This window comes from Lynx canadensis, chromosome A3 (genome assembly GCF_007474595.2).
Source record: "Lynx canadensis isolate LIC74 chromosome A3, mLynCan4.pri.v2, whole genome shotgun sequence".
Lineage (NCBI taxonomy): Eukaryota > Metazoa > Chordata > Mammalia > Carnivora > Felidae > Lynx > Lynx canadensis.
This window is the reverse complement of record NC_044305.1, coordinates 27,302,502-27,322,007: the sequence shown is the minus strand read 5'-3', so window position 1 is coordinate 27,322,007 and position 19,506 is coordinate 27,302,502. Positions and strand designations below refer to the sequence as shown.

Here is a 19,506-nt window from a genome sequence, read left to right as displayed (position 1 = left end):
TTCTAGTTTCATTTATTAAATAATTAATCTCTTGGGAAACTCATTTACCTCCTTTTTCTTTTATAATGGGTATAATAATAATTGCTCTGCATGCCACTAGGCTATTATGAGAGTTAAGTATACACGGCTGTGACATAGATAAAATATTCAGAAAATGCTGCTGCTTATTAGCAAGTGTCATGAGGCCCCCGAACTTTACAAATGCTTTTAATGAGAGCTGCACTGACCACATGACTTTATAATCAGTTTCTTTTTTTTTTTTTTTTTTTTTTAATTTTTTTCAACGTTTATTTATTTATTTTGGGACAGAGAGAGACAGAGCATGAACGGGGTATGGGCAGAGAGAGAGAGGGAGACACAGAATCAGAAACAGGCTCCAGGCTCCGAGCCATCAGCCCAGAGCCCGACGCGGGGCTCGAACTCACGGACCGCGAGATCGTGACCTGGCTGAAGTCGGACGCCCAACCGACTGCGCCACCCAGGCGCCCCTATAATCAGTTTCTTAAGGTGACCAAGCTCACCTTTTATAGGCAGTAATAGCTATCTGTTGTGTACTTTGGGGACATAGTTGATTTATTCATTCAACTAATATCCATTTAGACTCACACTGTTTAATAAGTATTGTTCTAGAGGCTGGGGATATATGTGTGAGACAAATAGACAAAAAAATTCTTGTCCGTAGGGAGCTTGCATTTGCAGGAGGCTGGGGGGATAGAAAGTTAATAGTGATGTTCCTGGAAGAGGGGCACCTGGGTGGCCCAGCTGGTGCTGACTTTGGCTCAGGTCATAATCTCACAGTTTAGTTCATGAGTTTGAGCCCTGCATCAGGCTCACTACTTGTCAGCGTAGAAACCGCTTCGGATCCTCTGTTTCCTCTGATCCTCTCTCTGCCCCTCCCCTGCTGATGGTCTCTGTGGTGATGTGGAAGAGAAATCATAAATAGGGAATCGTAAAGGGTGTTAGGGTTTTAAATAAGGTTGTAAAAGAGAAGGTTTCATTGGGAAGGTGACTTGAATGACATTTGGAGGGAACCAGCCATGTAATCTCAAAAACAAATGTGTCCCAGATAGAGGAAATGGCAGGTGCAAAGGCCCTGAGGCAAGAATGTGCCTGGCATGTTGGATAGATAGAGCTAGATAGAATGAACAGGGGGGAGCGAAACAAAATGAGATCAAAGAGATAGAGAACCACATCATGTAAAACCTTAAAGATCGTTGTCAGGCCTTTTCTCTGAAGATGCAGAGCTTTTTTTGCAGGGTTTGAGCAGAGGGTTGACATGCTGTCACTTAAATTTTTAAAAATTCATTACACATCTTTTAGAACAATTAAAAATAGTGACAATACCACATGCTGGCAAGGATGCAGAGAAACTCCATCTCTAATGCACTGCCAGCAGGAACATGGAGTGGCCCAGCCATTTTGGAAAATATCAGACTATTGTTTCTTAGTTTGTTTTTTTTTTTTTTCTTTTTAACGTTTATTTATTTTTGAAAGAGTGCAAGCGGGGGCGGGGGGCGGGGCAGAGAGAGGGGGACAGAGGATCTGAAGCAGGCTCTGCACTGACAGCAACAAGCCTGATGTGGGTCTTGAACTCACAAACTGCGAGATCATGACCTGAGCCGAAGTCGGCCACTCAACCAACTGAGCCAGCCAGATGCCCCTACTTTGTTGGTTTCTTAAAAAGCTAAATGTAGGGGCGCCTGGGTGGCGCAGTCGGTTGAGCGTCCGACTTCAGCCAGGTCACGATCTCACGGTCCGTGAGTTCGAGCCCCGCGTCAGGCTCTGGGCTGATGGCTCGGAGCCTGGAGCCTGTTTCCGATTCTGTGTCTCCCTCTCTCTCTGCCCCTCCCCCGTTCATGCTCTGTCTCTGTCTGTCCCAAAAATAAATAAAAAACGTTGAAAAAAAAAATTAAAAAAAAAAAAAAAAAAAAAAAAAAGCTAAATGTATGCTTACCAAACAGTCCGGGAGTATGGCATTTATCCCAAAGCAACAAAAAACTTAGGTCCACCCAAAAACCTATATATGAACATAGCTTTATTTGTAATAGCTCAAAATGGAGAAAAACCCAAATGTCCTTCAGTGGGTGAACGGGTAATTGAACTGTGACATTATGTGGTAGTATTACTAAATAGTATTCTTCAGCATTAAAAAGGAAAGAACTAGGCGCTCCTGGGGCTGGCTTAGTTGGTGGAGCATGTGACTCTTGGGCTCGGGGTTGTAAGTTCAAGCCCTGTGTTAGTTGTAGAGATTATTTAAAAATAAAATCTTTTTTAAAAAAAGGAAAGAACTACTGGTAATGCACCAACTTGGTGAATCTCATCCTGAGTGAAAAAAAGCAGTCACAAAAAGTTACATTAATGGGTCCATTTTCAAAATGACAAAATTGGAGCTTGAAAACAGGGGTTGCACCAGGGGTTAGGAAGTGAGGGGAAGGGATAGCACAAGGGATGTATGTGGTGATTAAACAGGTCAATGTCTTCTGAAAGTTACATGAACCTACGTGTGATAAAATTGCAAGAACTACACACAAATGCATGCATATCAAACTGAAAAATGAGATCTTCCTGAATCATAATCATTTTTAAATGAAAAGCTTTTGCTCTTTCAAAAGCAGAGAACAGAGGCGCAGGGCAAGAGTGAAAGCAAGGAGACCAGTTAGGAAAAGAGACTGTTCCAGGAAGTCAAACAAGAGATGGTCGTGGCAGTGGATGTGATGATCACGGTCAGAATATGGTAGAGCCATTTGTCAGATTTGCTGTGAGGTGTGAGGGAAACAAGAACCCAGGGTGAAAATTTTTGGCCTGAACGACAGGATGAGTAGAATTACTGTTAACTGAGAGGGGAGAGGCTGTGGGTGAAGCGGGTTTTGCAGGGAGTGTTCAAGAGGTTTTGTTTGATATGTCTACTGGTGGCTAAAAGAGTCAGTTGGCAGGAGGCACAGGCTGGGGAGTCTAGGGGGGAAAGGCTGAGGTGCTGTGTGTGAAGCCATAGACCAGAAATGGTCATTTGCAAGTACTTGTTGATTTAAAAAAAAAAAAAAAGGTCAAGGAGAGCTCTGAGGCACTAATGTTAAGGGGTTAAAAAGAAAAAGCGTAAAAAGGTTATGCTTTCTTTTGTACTTTTTATTACGTTTCCACTCATTGCTGATACAAGGTAAACGCTGTACCTAGTTAACAGTGAACTTACGTGGACAGGGCCAGAGTGATCGGGCATTACTCAGGCCCTACTGCTTATACTTGAGATCATGGTCATGCTTTGCACAGTGAGCAAATAAGGTTGCCTCTTGGGCTTGCCTACTGCTTTTTCCATTTTGAGGATACAGTTTGGTCAGAATTGTTTGTGTGGCTTTTCCCTTACTTCGTTCACTCAGCAAATATTTTTTATTTTTCTTTTGTGTACTGGGCATTATGTTGCATTCTAGAAATTGCAGAAATGAATTACACAGTCTCTTCCCTTAAGGAGATTACAGTGCATATTGAAAAAGAAAGATAGAAAATGAATATACAGTAAAGAGTTGTAGGTTCTATTAAAGAAATATATTTGGGGTTCAGGGGACTAAAGGCATGGGTTAGTTCTACTTGGATAATTAGAAAAGACTTCATTGAAGGGCTAACTTAAATATCTCAAAAAATAGGGATATGTTCAGTAGGAGTCTAGGTTGGATAGCAGAAGACATTCTAGTCAGAAGAGCAGTTTGAGAAATTGTGCAGAAATGCAGAATAGATGGTGTTTTTCAGAAACTAGAAGTCTCACTGGAGCACAGGAACTAGATCATGGAGAACCCTGTATGCCAAGCTAAGAAGTTTGATTTTCATTCTAAATGCTGTAAATAGGTAGTCACTGGAAAGGTTTCAGTAGTGACATGGCTGGTATTTTTAAGAGTATTCTTTTTTCCCCCAATTTATTTATTATTATTATTAACGTTTATTTATTATTGAGAGACAGAGAGAGACAGAGCATGAGCATGGGAGGGCCAGAGAGAGGAGGAGACATAGAATCTGAAGCTGGCTCCAGGCTCTGAGCTGTCAGCACAGAGCCCAACATGGGGCTCAAACCCACCAACTGCGAGATTATGACCTGAGCCAAGTCGGACGCTTAACCGACTGAGCCACGCAGGCGCCCCTTTTAAGAGTATTCTGATGGCAGTGTGTGGGGTAGCATGAAAGATAAAATTGCTCATAATTTATTCTTCCCCTTTTTTTTTAATTTCAGCTACGACTAATAGACTGGGGTTTGGCTGAGTTTTACCATCCTGGCCAAGAATACAATGTCAGAGTTGCTTCCCGATACTTCAAAGGTCCTGAGCTACTTGTAGACTATCAGGTGAGAAGAGAAGGGCAGATAAAATTTCGGTCCTGTGTTTTGCACATAATTTGTAAAAATGTCGTTTTGTGCATTTGAGTAGGCCATTTATGCACATACATGGCTGTCCCTTTTATATGAATGTAAAACATGAATCACTTCAGTTCATCCATCATAACTTGTTCTTATTTTCATAACATCAGGAGAATATGAATAGATCTGCATTTGATCCTAACTGAAGAGAAGGTACACCAGAGATACTTTTTGGAGTCAAATTGAGAATTGTAAGGTTTAACCAACCTTAAAATAAACTCAAAAATGTTCTCTTGTGATTTTCCTAAATTGTATTTTAAAGACCTTCCCCTTGACCAAAAAAGAACAAAAGCCCTCTTTCTCCTCACAGGAACAAAATCCTTGGGAGTACCTTTCATGCCCGCTCCTCGCAGGTGTTTTTATCAGACACATTGAGAAGTTCAAACTCTGTCCTAGAAATGGCTTTTCTGGGATCTTGAAGCTATAATGCAGAGCCCAAAACACATTTTATGCATAAAAATATTCTTCACAACATTGTTTATAATGGTGATGAAAAACAAAACACTATCTAATTATAGGAGAAATTAAAGATTAAATTCTGAAACATTTATGCACTAAAATAATGCTACACATTAAAAGGTTTCCATGGCCTGTAACAGTTTGGGACCTTCTTAGGTAAGTGAAAAGAGTAAATTCCAAATAGTATACAGATTGTTTTGAAATGGGGGTGGGGCGGGTATATAGAAAAAAGACTGAAAAGAAATACATAAAGGTGTTAACTGGTTTTTGGACTTTTGGGTCAGTGGAGTGACATATATTTTTAATAGTAAAGAGCAGTATTTTCTTTTGAATTACAAGATATTTCATGTATGATAACTAATTTTTTTTTTTACTTTAATGCAGATGTATGATTATAGTTTGGATATGTGGAGCTTGGGTTGTATGCTGGCAAGTATGATCTTCCGGAAGGAGCCATTTTTCCATGGACATGACAATTATGATCAGGTGATAATTTTGTTCCTATTAGGGAACTTACTGGTCTAACTTAATGATGGCTAGATCTGCCTACCCATTTAGAAACTACTATGGATCTTGCTAAAATACAGATGACCAGCCCCCACTTGAGACTTGTTAATTCAGAATCTCTGGGGGGGGCCCTACAATATTTTCAATTCATTGCTTATTCAGCCAAACTGACATTGATTTTCAGACTGGTGTTTTGGGAGCCTTTTGAAATCAGAGTTTTTCTCTTAGTCGTCTTAATTTGCAGTGCTTGCTTTATTGCAAGACATACGTGTAAATTTTTTATTTTTTTATTTTTATAAGTTTACTTATTTTGAGAGAGAGTGTGAGCAGGGGAGGGGCAGAGAGAGAGAGAGAGAGAGAAAATCCCAAGCGGCCTCCAGGCTATCAGCACAGAGCCCGACACAGGACTTGAACTCATAAACCATGAGATTGTGACCTAAGCCGAAACCAAGAGTCAGATGCTTAACCGAATGAGCCACCCAGGTGCCCCTGAAAATTATTTTATAAAACATATACAACTAAAAGAATACTGGTTTAAGAAATAGAACATTACCTGAGAATCTCCTAGTGTAACCTTTCATTAAAGAGTTGTTTCCTCCAACATGTTGGGAATGTTTCCTCCAACGTGTTGGGTTTATATGTAGTGTTTCTGCGATCCTTTTGTCTCTTTATACGGATTAAGTTGATGTTTGTAGATGATGTTTTTTATACTAGCTTCACTTCCCCATAAAGAACAAGGGGCCTTTTCTTTCAGAAGAACCTGGAATGATTCTAGGACATTGTGGAAGGTACTGTTGCCTTATTTGAACACAATGACCATTTTTAATGAGTCAAAGAATACCACCTGAATTCAGTTAAAAATCAGTAACCCTATTCTCAGGACCACGCAGTCCAAGCAATACAGAAAAAAAGAATAGTCATTTCTCTCAAATAGTTCATAGTCTATCCAGTAAGGGAACTGAACATATAAGGAAATAAGTTACAGTCATAAATGTCAGAGTAGAATCATAGACCAGGTACAAAAGGCAGTTGTGGTGGGAGAGTGGTCTGAATGTACAAGAGCAGCTTCCCAGAAGAAGGGACATCTTCAGTTGGGCTGTGAGGCAGGACAGTGCTTGATCAAGGAGACATTTCAAGGGGAAGGAAGCAGGTTATAAGACCATTTGTTCGGGTGCCTGGGTGGCTGAGTCGTTAAGTGTCCGACTTCAGCTCGGGCCGTGGTCTCATGGTTTATGAGTTCAAGCCCCACATCGGGCTCTGTGCTAACAGCTCAGAGTCTGGAGTCTGCTTTGGATTCTGTGTCTCCCTCTGTCTCTGCTCCTACCCCGTTCACGCTCTGTGTGTCTCTATCCCTCAAAAATGAATAAATGTTAAAAAAAAATTTTTTTTCTTGCTTTTTTCCTGACACCTTCACATTGAGTGATAATTTAGGGAATTTTGTATGGAAATCCATTCCTGCCATGCAAAGAAATTTGAAATATATTGTTAGAAGTTAGCATTCATACCTGTAGTCATGGTGACCCCTTTCTGTTAATTCAGTTAAAGCCGGTTGATTTAATTATGTAATGTGTTTGTGGTGTGGGTTTTTGTGTCTCTTCAATCCTAGTTGGTGAGGATAGCCAAGGTTCTGGGGACAGAAGATTTATATGACTATATTGACAAATACAACATTGAATTAGATCCACGTTTCAATGATATCTTGGGCAGGTAAGTCCTAAAACAAAATAGTTACATTTTCTTTGCCAACACACTTTTCTCTGCAAGTATGTCGGTGGTCTGGCCATGCAGGGTGCTGCATGAACGGGTCTGTTGTAAAAGGATTGCACCAAATGGCCTATTTCCCAGATTCACTTACCAGGAGTTTGAGTGTGGAGATTATGGTTACAGATTCCTGTCAAGTGAATGAAATGTTTAGAGTCAAAAACCAAAATCTCTTGATTTAGCTTGTTTCTCCAAATGACAAAAACCCTCTTTAAGGGAGAAATAGGAAAAGGAAATGCATACTTCAAGACTGATTTGCAAACCATGAACGCTGACAATAGGAATTAGACACAATACGAATCGATTAGCCACTTAACTGGAGGAGGTGGACTTGCCTGATGAAAAAAAGGCTTCTGCTGGCCAAGTGGCAGAGATGCCAGGAATTGCTGTGGGGGTGGGAAAGAGGCCTGGTGACCCAGCCACCTGACCTCTTTGCTACACAGGACAGGAGCCCTTAATCCTATCAAGTAACCTGAATTATGTTTTGTAGAATCGTGAGGACCCAGATTTCTCTTTTCTGCAACACTGCTATTTCCAGTCTCTCCAATTAGCTTTGTTGTCTCCCTAGTGGCAGAGGGTACATGACCTACTCTCTTGAGTTCTGATCTCTCTTTGCTATTGGCTGGGCTCCTAGCCACTAAAGAAAATGTAGGAGTGAAATGTTTGGCTTCTGTGCCCCTCGGTCTATTTCTCATTCCCACTTTGGCTCTACAGACACTCCCGTAAGCGATGGGAACGCTTTGTCCACAGTGAAAACCAGCACCTTGTCAGCCCCGAGGCCTTGGATTTCTTGGACAAGCTGCTGCGATATGACCACCAGTCACGGCTTACCGCAAGAGAGGCCATGGAGCACCCCTATTTCTGTGAGTCTAACTGTCCAGTCCACAGAGCCTGTGCAGGCCCACCCAGGAGACTGTACAAGGCAGGGGAGAATATATGTTGTGAAGAAAGCTCTGGGCCCAACAATTGAAATCCCAACTGCCTGTAGCTTGCCTTCAAGTTACTTGACTCACGGTGAACCTCGGTTTCTTCAGATGGGGGACAGTAATGGCAACAGTCTTGCAGAATTGTTGGGAAGACCGTGGTTGTTTCACAGGCTACTTGACCCGTGATCACTCCTAAACAAACTGCTTTACTTCCTGTGTGGGAGATATTTCTCAATGGCTAGTCTGGAGTAGTTGGATTAGAACAGCAACCTTTTATCTGGCCTTGTCTGGCACTCATTCACTGGAGAGAGTCAAGGAGGTTTGAGTATCTTATTGTATGAACATCTTGACCTGGGTTTGTGAGCATAGCTAACTGTGCTGTTCTGAATGTAAATGCCACTTAGTCCCACCCCATCCTCACTGTGACATTAGCCTTAACGTTGGATCACTCCTTGGGGATTGGTGGGATGGTTTTATAGTGAACTGATTATAATCTTGCCCACTCTTCTGTGCCTGACGCAAATGGACAGGCTGATTGAGGTGGAGAGTGAGGTCTGTGGTAATACCATCAACCTGCACAAACCTGTAGCTTTTGCCCATTTGGCACCATGCTTGACCAGCTGAGCTGCGGACTGAAATAAAAGCAATTTACTCTGATAAAATATTACTGTCTTGGCCAGGTTAGATTGTATTGTCTCATTAAAACCTAACAAGATCCAAAAAAAACAAAAAAAAACTAACAGGATCATTTTGTTTTAAATTAGCTTTTCTATGGATAATGACCACATCTTCCTTCCATTTGGTTTAAGAGTTGGCCTTTACCACAGTTTGATAGGAAAGATAATCCTATTTCATGTTAGTCGTTTAATTCATGGTGAAGGTTCTTGCCACTTTATGTTCTTCTGGGAATAACATGGACTATAAATAAAATACATACAGAGAATGAGGATGGCTGCTTTAAGGCCCCAGACCATTACCTTCAAGTGTAACAGAACTTAACCCTTTTTGTTTTCTCTAGATACTGTTGTGAAGGACCAGGCTCGAATGGGCTCATCTAGCATGCCGGGGGGCAGTACGCCTGTCAGCAGCGCCAATATGATGTCAGGTCAGTTCTCTGCTAACTTTCCGGGGGGGGGGGGGGGTGGGAGTAGAAATCAGTTATTTTTAGTTTTGCTCCCTCTTTGTGGCCTGATTTCTTATGGCCCTTCTCTTTTCTATAATGTTTATCTTCTTCTTGACAGTACTGACCTGTGTGGTCTCCTCACCAGGCTTCCAAATGCTTTTTTGACCCCTGGTTATGTTAGTGACACTGCCTTGAGTAGGGTATCAACAGTCGCTTCTAGGCCAGAGTCCCAAAAATTTCTCACGGAGAGGCTTGAAAGTCCCAGTAAACTATGAAAAGCAAAAGGAGATCTTTGTCTCACAGTTTAGAGTGACAGTAGTTGCATGGTTCCCAGAAACAAGATTAAGAAATTGAGGGTGGGGGTAAAGGTGTATAGATCTGCATGTGTACAAGGATGCTTCTCCAGTTTTCTCCCAGAGCATCTGTCATGTGCCTAGCAAATTGTAAAGGTTTGTATGAAATGATTTTTCATTATTGTTGAGTCTTCTTGATTGAAAGCAAGTTTGTGTGTAGAATACACACTTTTGTAAAAGAAACAATAGACTTATCCCCTGAGAATTCGACATGTAGGTAACATCCATATGGGTGTACTTGTAGTCAGGACATTTAGTCAGACACCCTCAAAGAACTGTTGTCACAATTCTTTTTTTATTTATTTTTTTTTTTTTAATTTTTTTTTTTCAACGTTTATTTATTTTTGGGACAGAGAGAGACAGAGCATGAACGGGGGAGGGACAGAGAGAGAGGGAGACACAGAATCGGAAACAGGCTCCAGGCTCCGAGCCATCAGCCCAGAGCCCGACGCGGGGCTCGAACTCACGGACCGCGAGATCGTGACCTGGCTGAAGTCGGACGCCCAACCGACTGCGCCACCCAGGCGCCCCACAATTCTTTTTTTAAAGAACTAGCTACCTTTTAGAACTCAAGGTATCTTGAGGTATCCTCAAGGTATCTTGCCTATGGGCAAAATGATATATATCCAAATCCAAGGCTGCTGATTGTAGCCTTATTTGTAAGAGCAAAACATTCCAGCTTTCAGTAGGGAACTAATAAAATGAATTATGGGGTATCCATTCAGTGGAAAGCTATATGGCCAGAGAAAAGAATAAATGTTTCATGTTCTTTTTTACCTCTAATTCCAAAATAGTCATGTGGAATAAAAACAAGATTCAGCACCATGTCCAAGGCCAGGAGTGGCAAGAATACATAATCACATTTTTATATGTGATTTTTATATGCACATTCTTACATAATTATATTCATATATATGCATAAAATATTTCTGGAAGGATACACCCCAAAAATGGTACCATAAGTTGGCCAAGCAAAAGGGTAAGAGAAATTTTTGACTGCATACTCTTCTGCACTTTTGGTATTTTGAACCATGAGAATTTATTACCCGTTCTAGAAGTGTATCTGTAACAATTTGAAAATTAACTGGATGGTTGAGGAAGGCAATCTAACTGGTAATTCTGGTCATTAGATGAGTAGAAGAAACCAAATAAATTCTAAAACACCATTTTAGCATTTCCCCACCGAAAATGACTTTTGGTAATTTGGAAAGCTGCCAGCTAACTAGGCGTCATGATGTAAGAACACGTGAGCTTTGGCTCTAGCCTCGCGCTGTTCAGTAGAGCCGAGACTAGCCACATGTGGCTATTTAGATTAGTTAAAATTGAATACAGTTTAAAACACAGCTCCTTAGGGGCGCCTGGGTGGCGCAGTCGGTTAAGCGTCCGACTTCAGCCAGGTCACGATCTCGCGGTCTGTGGGTTCGAGCCCCGCGTCAGGCTCTGGGCTGACGGCTCAGAGCCTGGAGCCTGTTTCCGATTCTGTGTCTCCCTCTCTCTCTGCCCCTCCCCCGTTCATGCTCTGTCTCTCTCTGTCCCAAAAATAAATAAACGTTGAAAAAAAAAATTAAAAAAAAAACACAGCTCCTTAGTTGCACTAGCCAGATTGCAAGTTCTCATTAGCCACTTGTGGCTAGTGACTACCATATTCACAGAGATTACAGAGCAGAAAGTTTGGTTGGAAAGTGCTGCCCTGGAGACAGGCCTCAGTTTTCAATTCAAGGATAGTTGCTACTTACCAGCTGTGTACTTTGTACAAACTGCTTAAACTCCCCCAGCTTAGATTTCTTTACCTGTCTCTTCAATTGACTTAGAAATTAATTGTAACTTGAAATTAGATTTAATTTGTAAAAATCTGGCTGTGTAGAGGCCTTCAGAAAAAAAAAGAATTACTGGGGCGCTTGGCTGGCTCGGTCGGAAGAACAGGTGACTCTTGATCTCCGGGTCATAAGTTCAAGCCTCATGTTGGGTGTAGAGATTACTTAAAAAAGGGAAAAAGAGAATAACTGTTGTCACTCTTGAAACAGGTACTGTGAAAAACCGGTGACTAAGATTTCCATGGTTGGTGTCTGGCTCATTGTTAGCTGTTTTCTTTTAGGGATTTCTTCAGTGCCAACCCCTTCACCCCTTGGACCTCTGGCAGGCTCACCAGTGATTGCTGCTGCCAACCCCCTTGGGATGCCTGTTCCAGCTGCCGCTGGCGCTCAGCAGTAACGGCCCCTTCTGTCTCCTGATGCCTAAGCAGAGGTGGGGGAGTCGACGCTCTCCTTGATGCAGCTTGCGCCTGGCGGGGAGGGGTGAAATACTTCAGAAGCACCGTGTCTGAACCGTTGCTTGTGGATTTATAGTAGTTCAGTCATAAAAAAAAAAAAATTATAATAGGCTGATTTTCTTTTTTTTTTCCTTTTTTTTTTTTTCCTTTTCTTTTTTTTTTTAACTCGAACTTTTCATAACTCAGGGGATTCCCTGAAAAATTACCTGCAGGTGGAATATTTCACGGACAAAATTTTTCCCCCCTTTTAAATTTAATTTCTCATCACTAAAGAACAAAGATGAACCAGCCTCAATCCCGGCTGCTGCATTTGGGTGGAGATCTCTTCCCATGTCCATCATTGCTCCCCCACCATCCCACACTTTGGGGGATTTATATCTCATGCTCTTCTCCAGAGATTATAAAAATGTAGCTTCTTCAAGGGAGGTGGGAAGGAAGAAGGAAGGGAGGACCCAACCTACAAGAGCGTTGTGCTGCTGGTCACTTTTATCACTTTACTCCAAGTGCTTCAGTGGGGTTGTCATGGTGAATCTAGTGGAAATATGTCTTAGTTTCATTGAGATGCTGAATATCACCTACCCAAAGTGCAGACAGGTCCTGAAAACTTCAATCTGAATCATGTCTTATTAACCGAGCCCTAAATCCAACTCACTTAGACTTCTAGTTCCAGTTTAGTTTAAAATGTTAATACCTTCCCTCCCAGTCTCCTTACCTTGGTCCTCTCCGCCTTCATCTCCCCACATGCTCTGTAGCTGGTGGGAGGGGGAGGCAAAATCTTTTCCAGTTTTCTTTGACTTGGCCATTTTGAATTCAGTTAGTTACTGGGCTTAACTTATTGCTTTTTGCAAAAGAAACAAACATTGTCTATATAGGTTTCATGCTAGCAACTCTTTCAGAGCTAATGGAAGATGTGGCCACACGGAGTTTCATTTTAAGCTTCCTGCCTTCTTTTCTTCCTTTCTTCCCCTTCCTTCACATGCCATCCAGTGAGAAGACCTGCCCCTCAGTCTTGTAAATGTATCTGAGAGGTAGGAGCAGAGCCACTGTCTCCAGTGAAACTGAAATGGTAGACCTGTAATTGTGGGAAAACTATAAACTCTCTTGTTACAGCCCTGCCACCCCTTGCTGTGTGTATATATATAATACTTTGTCCTTCACATGTGAAAGATCCAGTGTTGGAATTCTTTGGTGTAAATAAACGTTTGGTTTTATTTATCAAGGTTAGATTTAAGTTCCCTGTGTAAAGGTCTCGCTGGGTGGGTGTCTCACGTTCACATCTGAGGGGCCTGCAGCCCTGTACCGTGGAGGCTTCCCAAGGCCCCCATTTTTATACACCCCTCATTGGACCCATGGTACCGGGCAGGGCAGAGAGGCCTTAAAAAAGCACCACAAGCCAAAGCGTCTCTGGGGATTAAGGATCCTTTGCCATAAAACTCATTTTGTGTCTCAGCAGTGCAGGGATTGGGGATGGAAAAGTCGCCAGTTTTTGTGTGTTTGTGTGTGTGTAAAGTGGATTTTCCACTGTAATCCAACCACCTAAGTTTATCAGGTGCTTCACTGAGGAAGCCTAGTTTTTTAAGCACAATAGCAAAACCATCAGCTCTGTATTTTCTCCTATTCTTTCATTACAGTAGCTGCTTGTGGGAACTAGGAAAAATTCTTCCAACATATTTTAAGGCCTAAAGTCTTAGTTCCCCTTTCTCCTACCTTTATAGATCATAAGCCTTTCTCGCCTGGGCGCCATAGACAAACATAATTGTTTCAGGAGTTGAATTTAATGAACTTATCTAACTTTATAACCCATCTTGGCTCTAGTAACTTTATCAAGGTGGTGGCTTTCGTGAATATAATGGTAAACTTTAGAGGAAGCTAAAGCCTCCTTTTATAATGCTTCTCGACCATAGGGAAAACATTCTGACAGTGTGGCAGGGTGATTTTCTTTCTTGTGGCCACTTACAGTGGATATTTATTGTTCTTGACCCTTTTATGCCCTAGAATGCTGTGGGGGTTACCATGTGGAATTTGTGCAGAAGCTAAAAGCACCGGATGTGCCAGAGATGCAATTTGTGATTACGTTTGCACTGGATTGTGATTTGAACAGGACACTTACGACTAATGAATTCTTTCTTTTGAGGTGGGGAGGAGGGTTGTAAATCGAGACTTCACATCCCACCCTTGTAGCTCAGAGAATCTAGTTGTGGCTGAGGCTGATGTGGGGAGCTGCAGACAGCTGGACCTCCTAACACGCATCAGGCCTTGCAAGAGACGGAAGGTGAATGCAGAGGACTCTGAAATGCCACCCAAGAGCCTTTTAAAATAAATAGAAGTTTTTAAAATGCTACTTAAGGAGTCACTGCAGAAGCATGAAAAAAAAAAGAAGACCCAGTTGGGCGGGTGGGTGGGGGGGCAAGGGTTTACAGAGTAACAACTTCTGTGTTGTTGTAAATTACCTCATCTGTATACCTTGTACTGGGACACTTTATTTCTCAGCGCTGCCTGTGTCTGCAGTGACTAGATGGCAGGAAACGCAATGCCAGTATAAGACAGTTGTGTTGGCAATTACTCTGAAAGGTTTTTTAAGTAATTTTTAACTTTGTTTGAAGTGCCCCCCTCTTTTTTTTTTTTTTTTTTTTAAGTTTGAAGTCAGAAGCTCCCCCTCGTCCCCTTGATTTATTGGTTGTAATTGTATTGTAATTGGTATAACTAAAACATAACTGTGCTGGGAAGAAGTTGTGCCATGAAGGTCTTTAATTTTTTTTTTAAATAAAAACATTTAAACATGAAATGTCCCTGCAGCCTGAGCAATATGCTTCTCAAAAACCGACACCGTCTGTGTTAGATGGCTTAGGTCTCGTGTGTTTTGAATTTAATACTGGGTTGATGGAGATGTGAAATGGGATGGATTAAGATTGGTTGAGGAGCACTGAAGTCTGGAAGTTTTTGACATCAAGATTCAGTAAAGAGGGCGTGATGTTGTTGCTAAACAGGACTGGTTTCATTCTTGCCCTTGTCACATACTTGGCCACTTGGCAAGTTACTTAACTTCTGAATCTGTTTCATCATCTATGAAATGGGGCCACTGCTGCCTTGGGATTGAATGAGAGTAAATGTCAAGTATCTGGCACCTGTTACGCCCTTGATAAACCTAGTTTCCCTGGCCCCCTGGTATGGAGGATTGGGCCTTGGTCCTGACTTTGCAAGTGATTCACAGTACTGTCCATCCTTGGGACCTCCCTGGACCTCTGTGTGTTCAGTCAGGGTGAGGTTGGGTGAGGTGTCTTCAGAGTTCCTTTTCAGCTCTAACACTGATTTTAGAAGGTTTGAGTGATGTTTTAAATAAAAAGGTCCATGGAGACAGCTTGTTCATTAGCAGAAAAGATCGGTGTTGAGTGAATGGCAGTAAGCCCTGTGGAAGGTCAGCCTTGGAGATACCTTAGCCCTGGAGGCAACTTGCAGTCTTGGGGCCTGGAATGAAGATGTTCTGGTGAGCTTACAGGAACATATTTGGCAGCTTAAGCAGAAACTACTCAAAGGGCTGGTAAAAGAGGTGAAATTTAGTTGACTTGCTTACCACTGCCCAATGAGTAAATTCTGTAAGATTATATATTTGAATTGCCATTCGATCTTTCTCGTTTAACCACAACTTTAAAAAATTGAAATCAGAGGAAGTGCTGTTATCCCAAACTTCTAGTTTCCTTTAAATGTTCACTGCATACTGGGGCGCCTGGGTGGCGCAGTCGGTTAAGCGTACTGCATACTATTTTATGACATCCACATGTCATTAATATTGGGCGTTGAAACGTGTGGTTTAGGTGAAAGGAACTATTGTGTAATACCTTGTATCTGAAATGTCTAACTTTCATGAACTTTATTTTATTTCCCTGAACTTCATTTCATGAATTTATTTCCATTTTATACAGGAGACAGGAAGACTAAATTGCTGGAGTGGGCCCGTTAGAGACAGAGCAATCTAGTTTTTAAAATTGTCTTCAGAGTATGGCTAATTACCATAGTCCTAAAATAGTTGAGAAAACTGGAGATTGGTTGACAGACTGGGGGATTTTAATTTCCTCTCAGTCTTTAAATTTCATCTTGCCTCACCTGTTGTCAAGTGTGGTTATAATTAGAACTGACCGTTGGACATCTCTTGGAAAAATCTGGCTGTTCACCACTGCCTGCAGATTCCCACCAGCAGATTCTCTCCCAGGATTAGGGTTGGGTTGGGTGATTGTGCAGTCACCAGTCCTTGCCTACCCCCCCTGCTGGTAATCCCCTCCTACCTTGTGCCGAAACGATAGGGACTGTGGCTGATGGTCCCCGGTGACATGCTTGTTAGAGAGACTGTCTCCCCGGGGCCTTTTCCTGCTTAAGGAAAAAGTTAGTAACCAGAAGACTTTGAAGTAAAGAAGTCCCCGGTTCCCTCCTCAAAAAACACGTGTCTAAAAACCTTGATCTGAGCAGATGTTCCACCCTATCTCAAGTGCCCTCAGCCTGCTTCCCCCACTGCCATAACTATCCCCTTGCCCTTCTGCCTGGTTACACCTGAACGTTGATTGTATTGTTGTCTCTCTCGGCCTACACGTAAACTCCTGCTGACCTTGTAGGTCTTACTAATCTGTGCATCCTCATAAAAACTTTTCAGAAAGTATGCCAATATCCCTGAGGATGGAAGAGGATTGAATAGAGTAGCACACGGAAAATGCTTAGCACCATACCAGGCTCATAATAGATGCTCAGTAAATGGTAATTCCATCCTCGGCTCCCACTTCCACCTTCCCACACACACCCATACATTCCACCACACGTGTGTGCACGCGCACACACAGTAAGTAATGAAAGTACTACTGCGTAAAGGGCATCTCAGGTCAGAAGTATCTGGCTCTTAAGTTTGCAGCTGTAATTATAAGCCACAGGCCAGACTGAACTAACATGACAAGAAAATGTTTATTTAATGAGGCCTTGGTGAAATCCTAAGTGGCTGAAGACTAAGCAGTGATCCTTACCAATTTAGTAGACTTGGGTGCTAAGAGAGTCCCACTTTCCACCATTGTGTATAGTAATAGGAAATTCAGGCTGTTCTCTGGGTAAAATAGATGTATAGTGGGTGTCACAAGATAGTCTGGTTCTGGAATCAATCTTCACGTATTCAAGTACTTTCTAGATTTTATACCTTACTAGGATGCCGTGCTAAATGCCAGAGACATAACCTAGTAGAACTTAAGTGTCCTGGTTCTAAAGAGTTCTGTCTGGGTGTATGGTTTGGGGTCAGTTAGTTAATCTCTCTGAATCTTCACAAGTGATTTAAATTACCATATAACACTTTGGACCTGTGCCAGTTACAAAGAAGCTATAACACACCCGTGAGCCTACCGTTCAGGTTAGGTCTGCATTACCAATACAGATGAAGCCCCCGTTGCCCTTTATTTCCTGATCGTATCCTCCTCTCTTCCCCTCTGCCCCAGAAGTCCTAACGTTTTCTGCATCTGTAAAATTGAGGTCTAAATACCTGCTTCATAGGGTGGTGGTTCAGACTCAACAGTCAGTGCTTGGAAAGTGCCTGGCACACGCTGCAGGCGGACTCAATGCTCCTTTCCACTCTGAATTGTACAGTTGTGCAGATTCGTATGCAGAAAGACAATGTCACATGTATAGGGAGGCCATAGATTTGTGCGTTCATCCCTACAGTTTCACAGTAGATGATTGTAAAGTGTCTTCTTTAAGGAAAAAAAAAAAAATCCAGGGCGCCTGGGTGGCTCAGTCGGTTAAGTGTCAGACTTCAGCTCAGGTCGTGATCTCATGGCTTGTGGGTTCGGGCCCCACGTCGGGCTCTGTGCTGACAGCTCAGAGCCTGGAGCCTGCTTCGAATTCTGTGTCTCCCTCTCTCTCTACCCCTCCCCTGTTCATGCTCACTCGCTCGCTCTCTCAAAATAAAATAAACATTTAAAAAAAAATCCATGCATTAAATGTGACAGATTTTTAACAATGTAAGTCGTTTCTAATTAGCATGTAGGCCAGCATTACCTTGTCTGCGCCCACCCCATCTCACTCATTTCCCTCTAAGACTATCATTCTGTCGTCTTTGAATTTTTAATTAATCTTCTGAAAGCTAAATAATCTTGCAGTATAGCAAATTTCAGTGTGGATTTGCCTCCCTGTGGCCATGATAATCACCAGGGATTCTTCGTGGTCTCGCTATAATGTCTCCAGATGGGAGTTTATAAAATGGCCAATCCATTTCTTGGAGAAGTTCCTGAGGGGATTGGGTATTTCTGAGTCAACTTCATTCTTGCATCACCCACTTTGACGGAGTTTTCTTGCCTTCTCTAATGAGAAAAAGGAAAAGCAGCAGCAGCTGGTAAATGATTTCCTGGTCTCACCCTGTGAGTCAGTCTCAGCTACAGATTTGTAGTCGTCCCCAGAGAGGACCTTGCTTCTCTCTGTATGAACAGTTCTGGGAACCCCACGGTGAATTTCCTACGAAGAAGCTTACATACCCACAGCTCTCCACACTCTGATAAATACTTTCTTCCGTTCCCTGCTCACCCACTCAGCTCCGTCCCCCTCAGCCCAGTGTCCTTTATACATTCACCTGATTGACTGGTCTTTCCAGACGTCATGTGTTTATATGAGAGGCCCTTCAGCAAACATTAGTTGGTGTTCATGAACCTGGCCCTGTGCTAAACAGTGGAGATTGAAAGAGATGAGACATAAACCCAAGGGGAAATGTGTTCTTGTCAAACAGAAAAGTGGGAAACAAAACTGTGCAAATGGGGCACCTGTACTCAAAAGAAAATGTTTCCAGGAAAAATCACATTGCCAATCAACATAGTAGACCCAGCTAACTGCCTCTTGTTCTAAATACATGAAGATGCTGACTAAAATAACACTTTACTTTCAAGTACATAGCCAGTTTCAAAGAAAGAAATGGAAATTCCCAGGTGGCAGAAGGGAAGACCATTCATTCTGAAGGTAAGTGGATATTGGAAGTCACAGTGACCCCCAAGACCCCAGGCATGGAGACAGATGGGCCACAGAGGCTAGGGGGTAGGGTTTGAATGCCCCCAGGGAGACAGGAGACAGACTCAGGGCCTTTCAAGGTAGTAACTGAAACAGACTGCCCCTAAGAAAAAGATTGGAAGAAAATAAAATACTAGCTGTAGTCGCCTCTGGGAGGTGAGGTTAAGATAAATGTCACAAAAACTCAATCTGCAGAAAGGAATCCTGAGCACTTGGGGCAGAGAGAACAGTCAAGGAAGCCTTCCCAGAGGTAGGGCTGCTGGAGCTGGTTAGGAAAGCGGCTCAGCCTGAGCAAGTTTGAGCTACCACGGCCTGCACCTGGGATCAGACCCCATGTCTCCCGGCCCAGTTCTTCCTGGACTGCCTTTCCATAGCTGCACTGCCAAGAATCTCTGTCCAGGTTTCTAGCCAGTCATTATAAACTTTTTCTTTCTCTCTTTTGCTCTCTGTTCCTTTCACCAAAAACACTAACTCTTCACACAGATCTCTAGGTCAACTATAACTATAGTTCAGCTGATCTAACCTGGATTCAGCCAAACAGCTCTGCTTCAGGTTAAGGCTGGGCTGGGCTCCTGTGTTTTTGGACTCTGGTTTGCTCCATGTGGTTCCTTTTGGGACCCATGCCGAAGCTACCCAGGGTATGCTCTTCTCACGGTGGGTTGTTGCAGCACAAGAGGCCAAATGAATGCATACAA

The 19,506-nt window shown here is 42.5% G+C and overlaps 1 protein-coding gene across 1 annotated transcript in view; it reads left to right on the top strand.

Annotated features, from left to right (window-relative positions):
• The window catches only part of CSNK2A1 (casein kinase 2 alpha 1), a 54,901-nt gene extending 41,888 nt beyond the window's left edge, over positions 1-13,013 (top strand). The window contains 6 exon segments of the mRNA XM_030309878.1: positions 4,214-4,324; positions 5,240-5,341; positions 6,969-7,069; positions 7,838-7,986; positions 9,068-9,154; positions 11,621-13,013. Coding sequence (XP_030165738.1) covers positions 4,214-4,324; positions 5,240-5,341; positions 6,969-7,069; positions 7,838-7,986; positions 9,068-9,154; positions 11,621-11,736 — 666 coding nt within the window. The 3' untranslated portion in view covers positions 11,737-13,013.
• Positions 13,014-19,506: the final 6,493 nt, after the last annotated feature.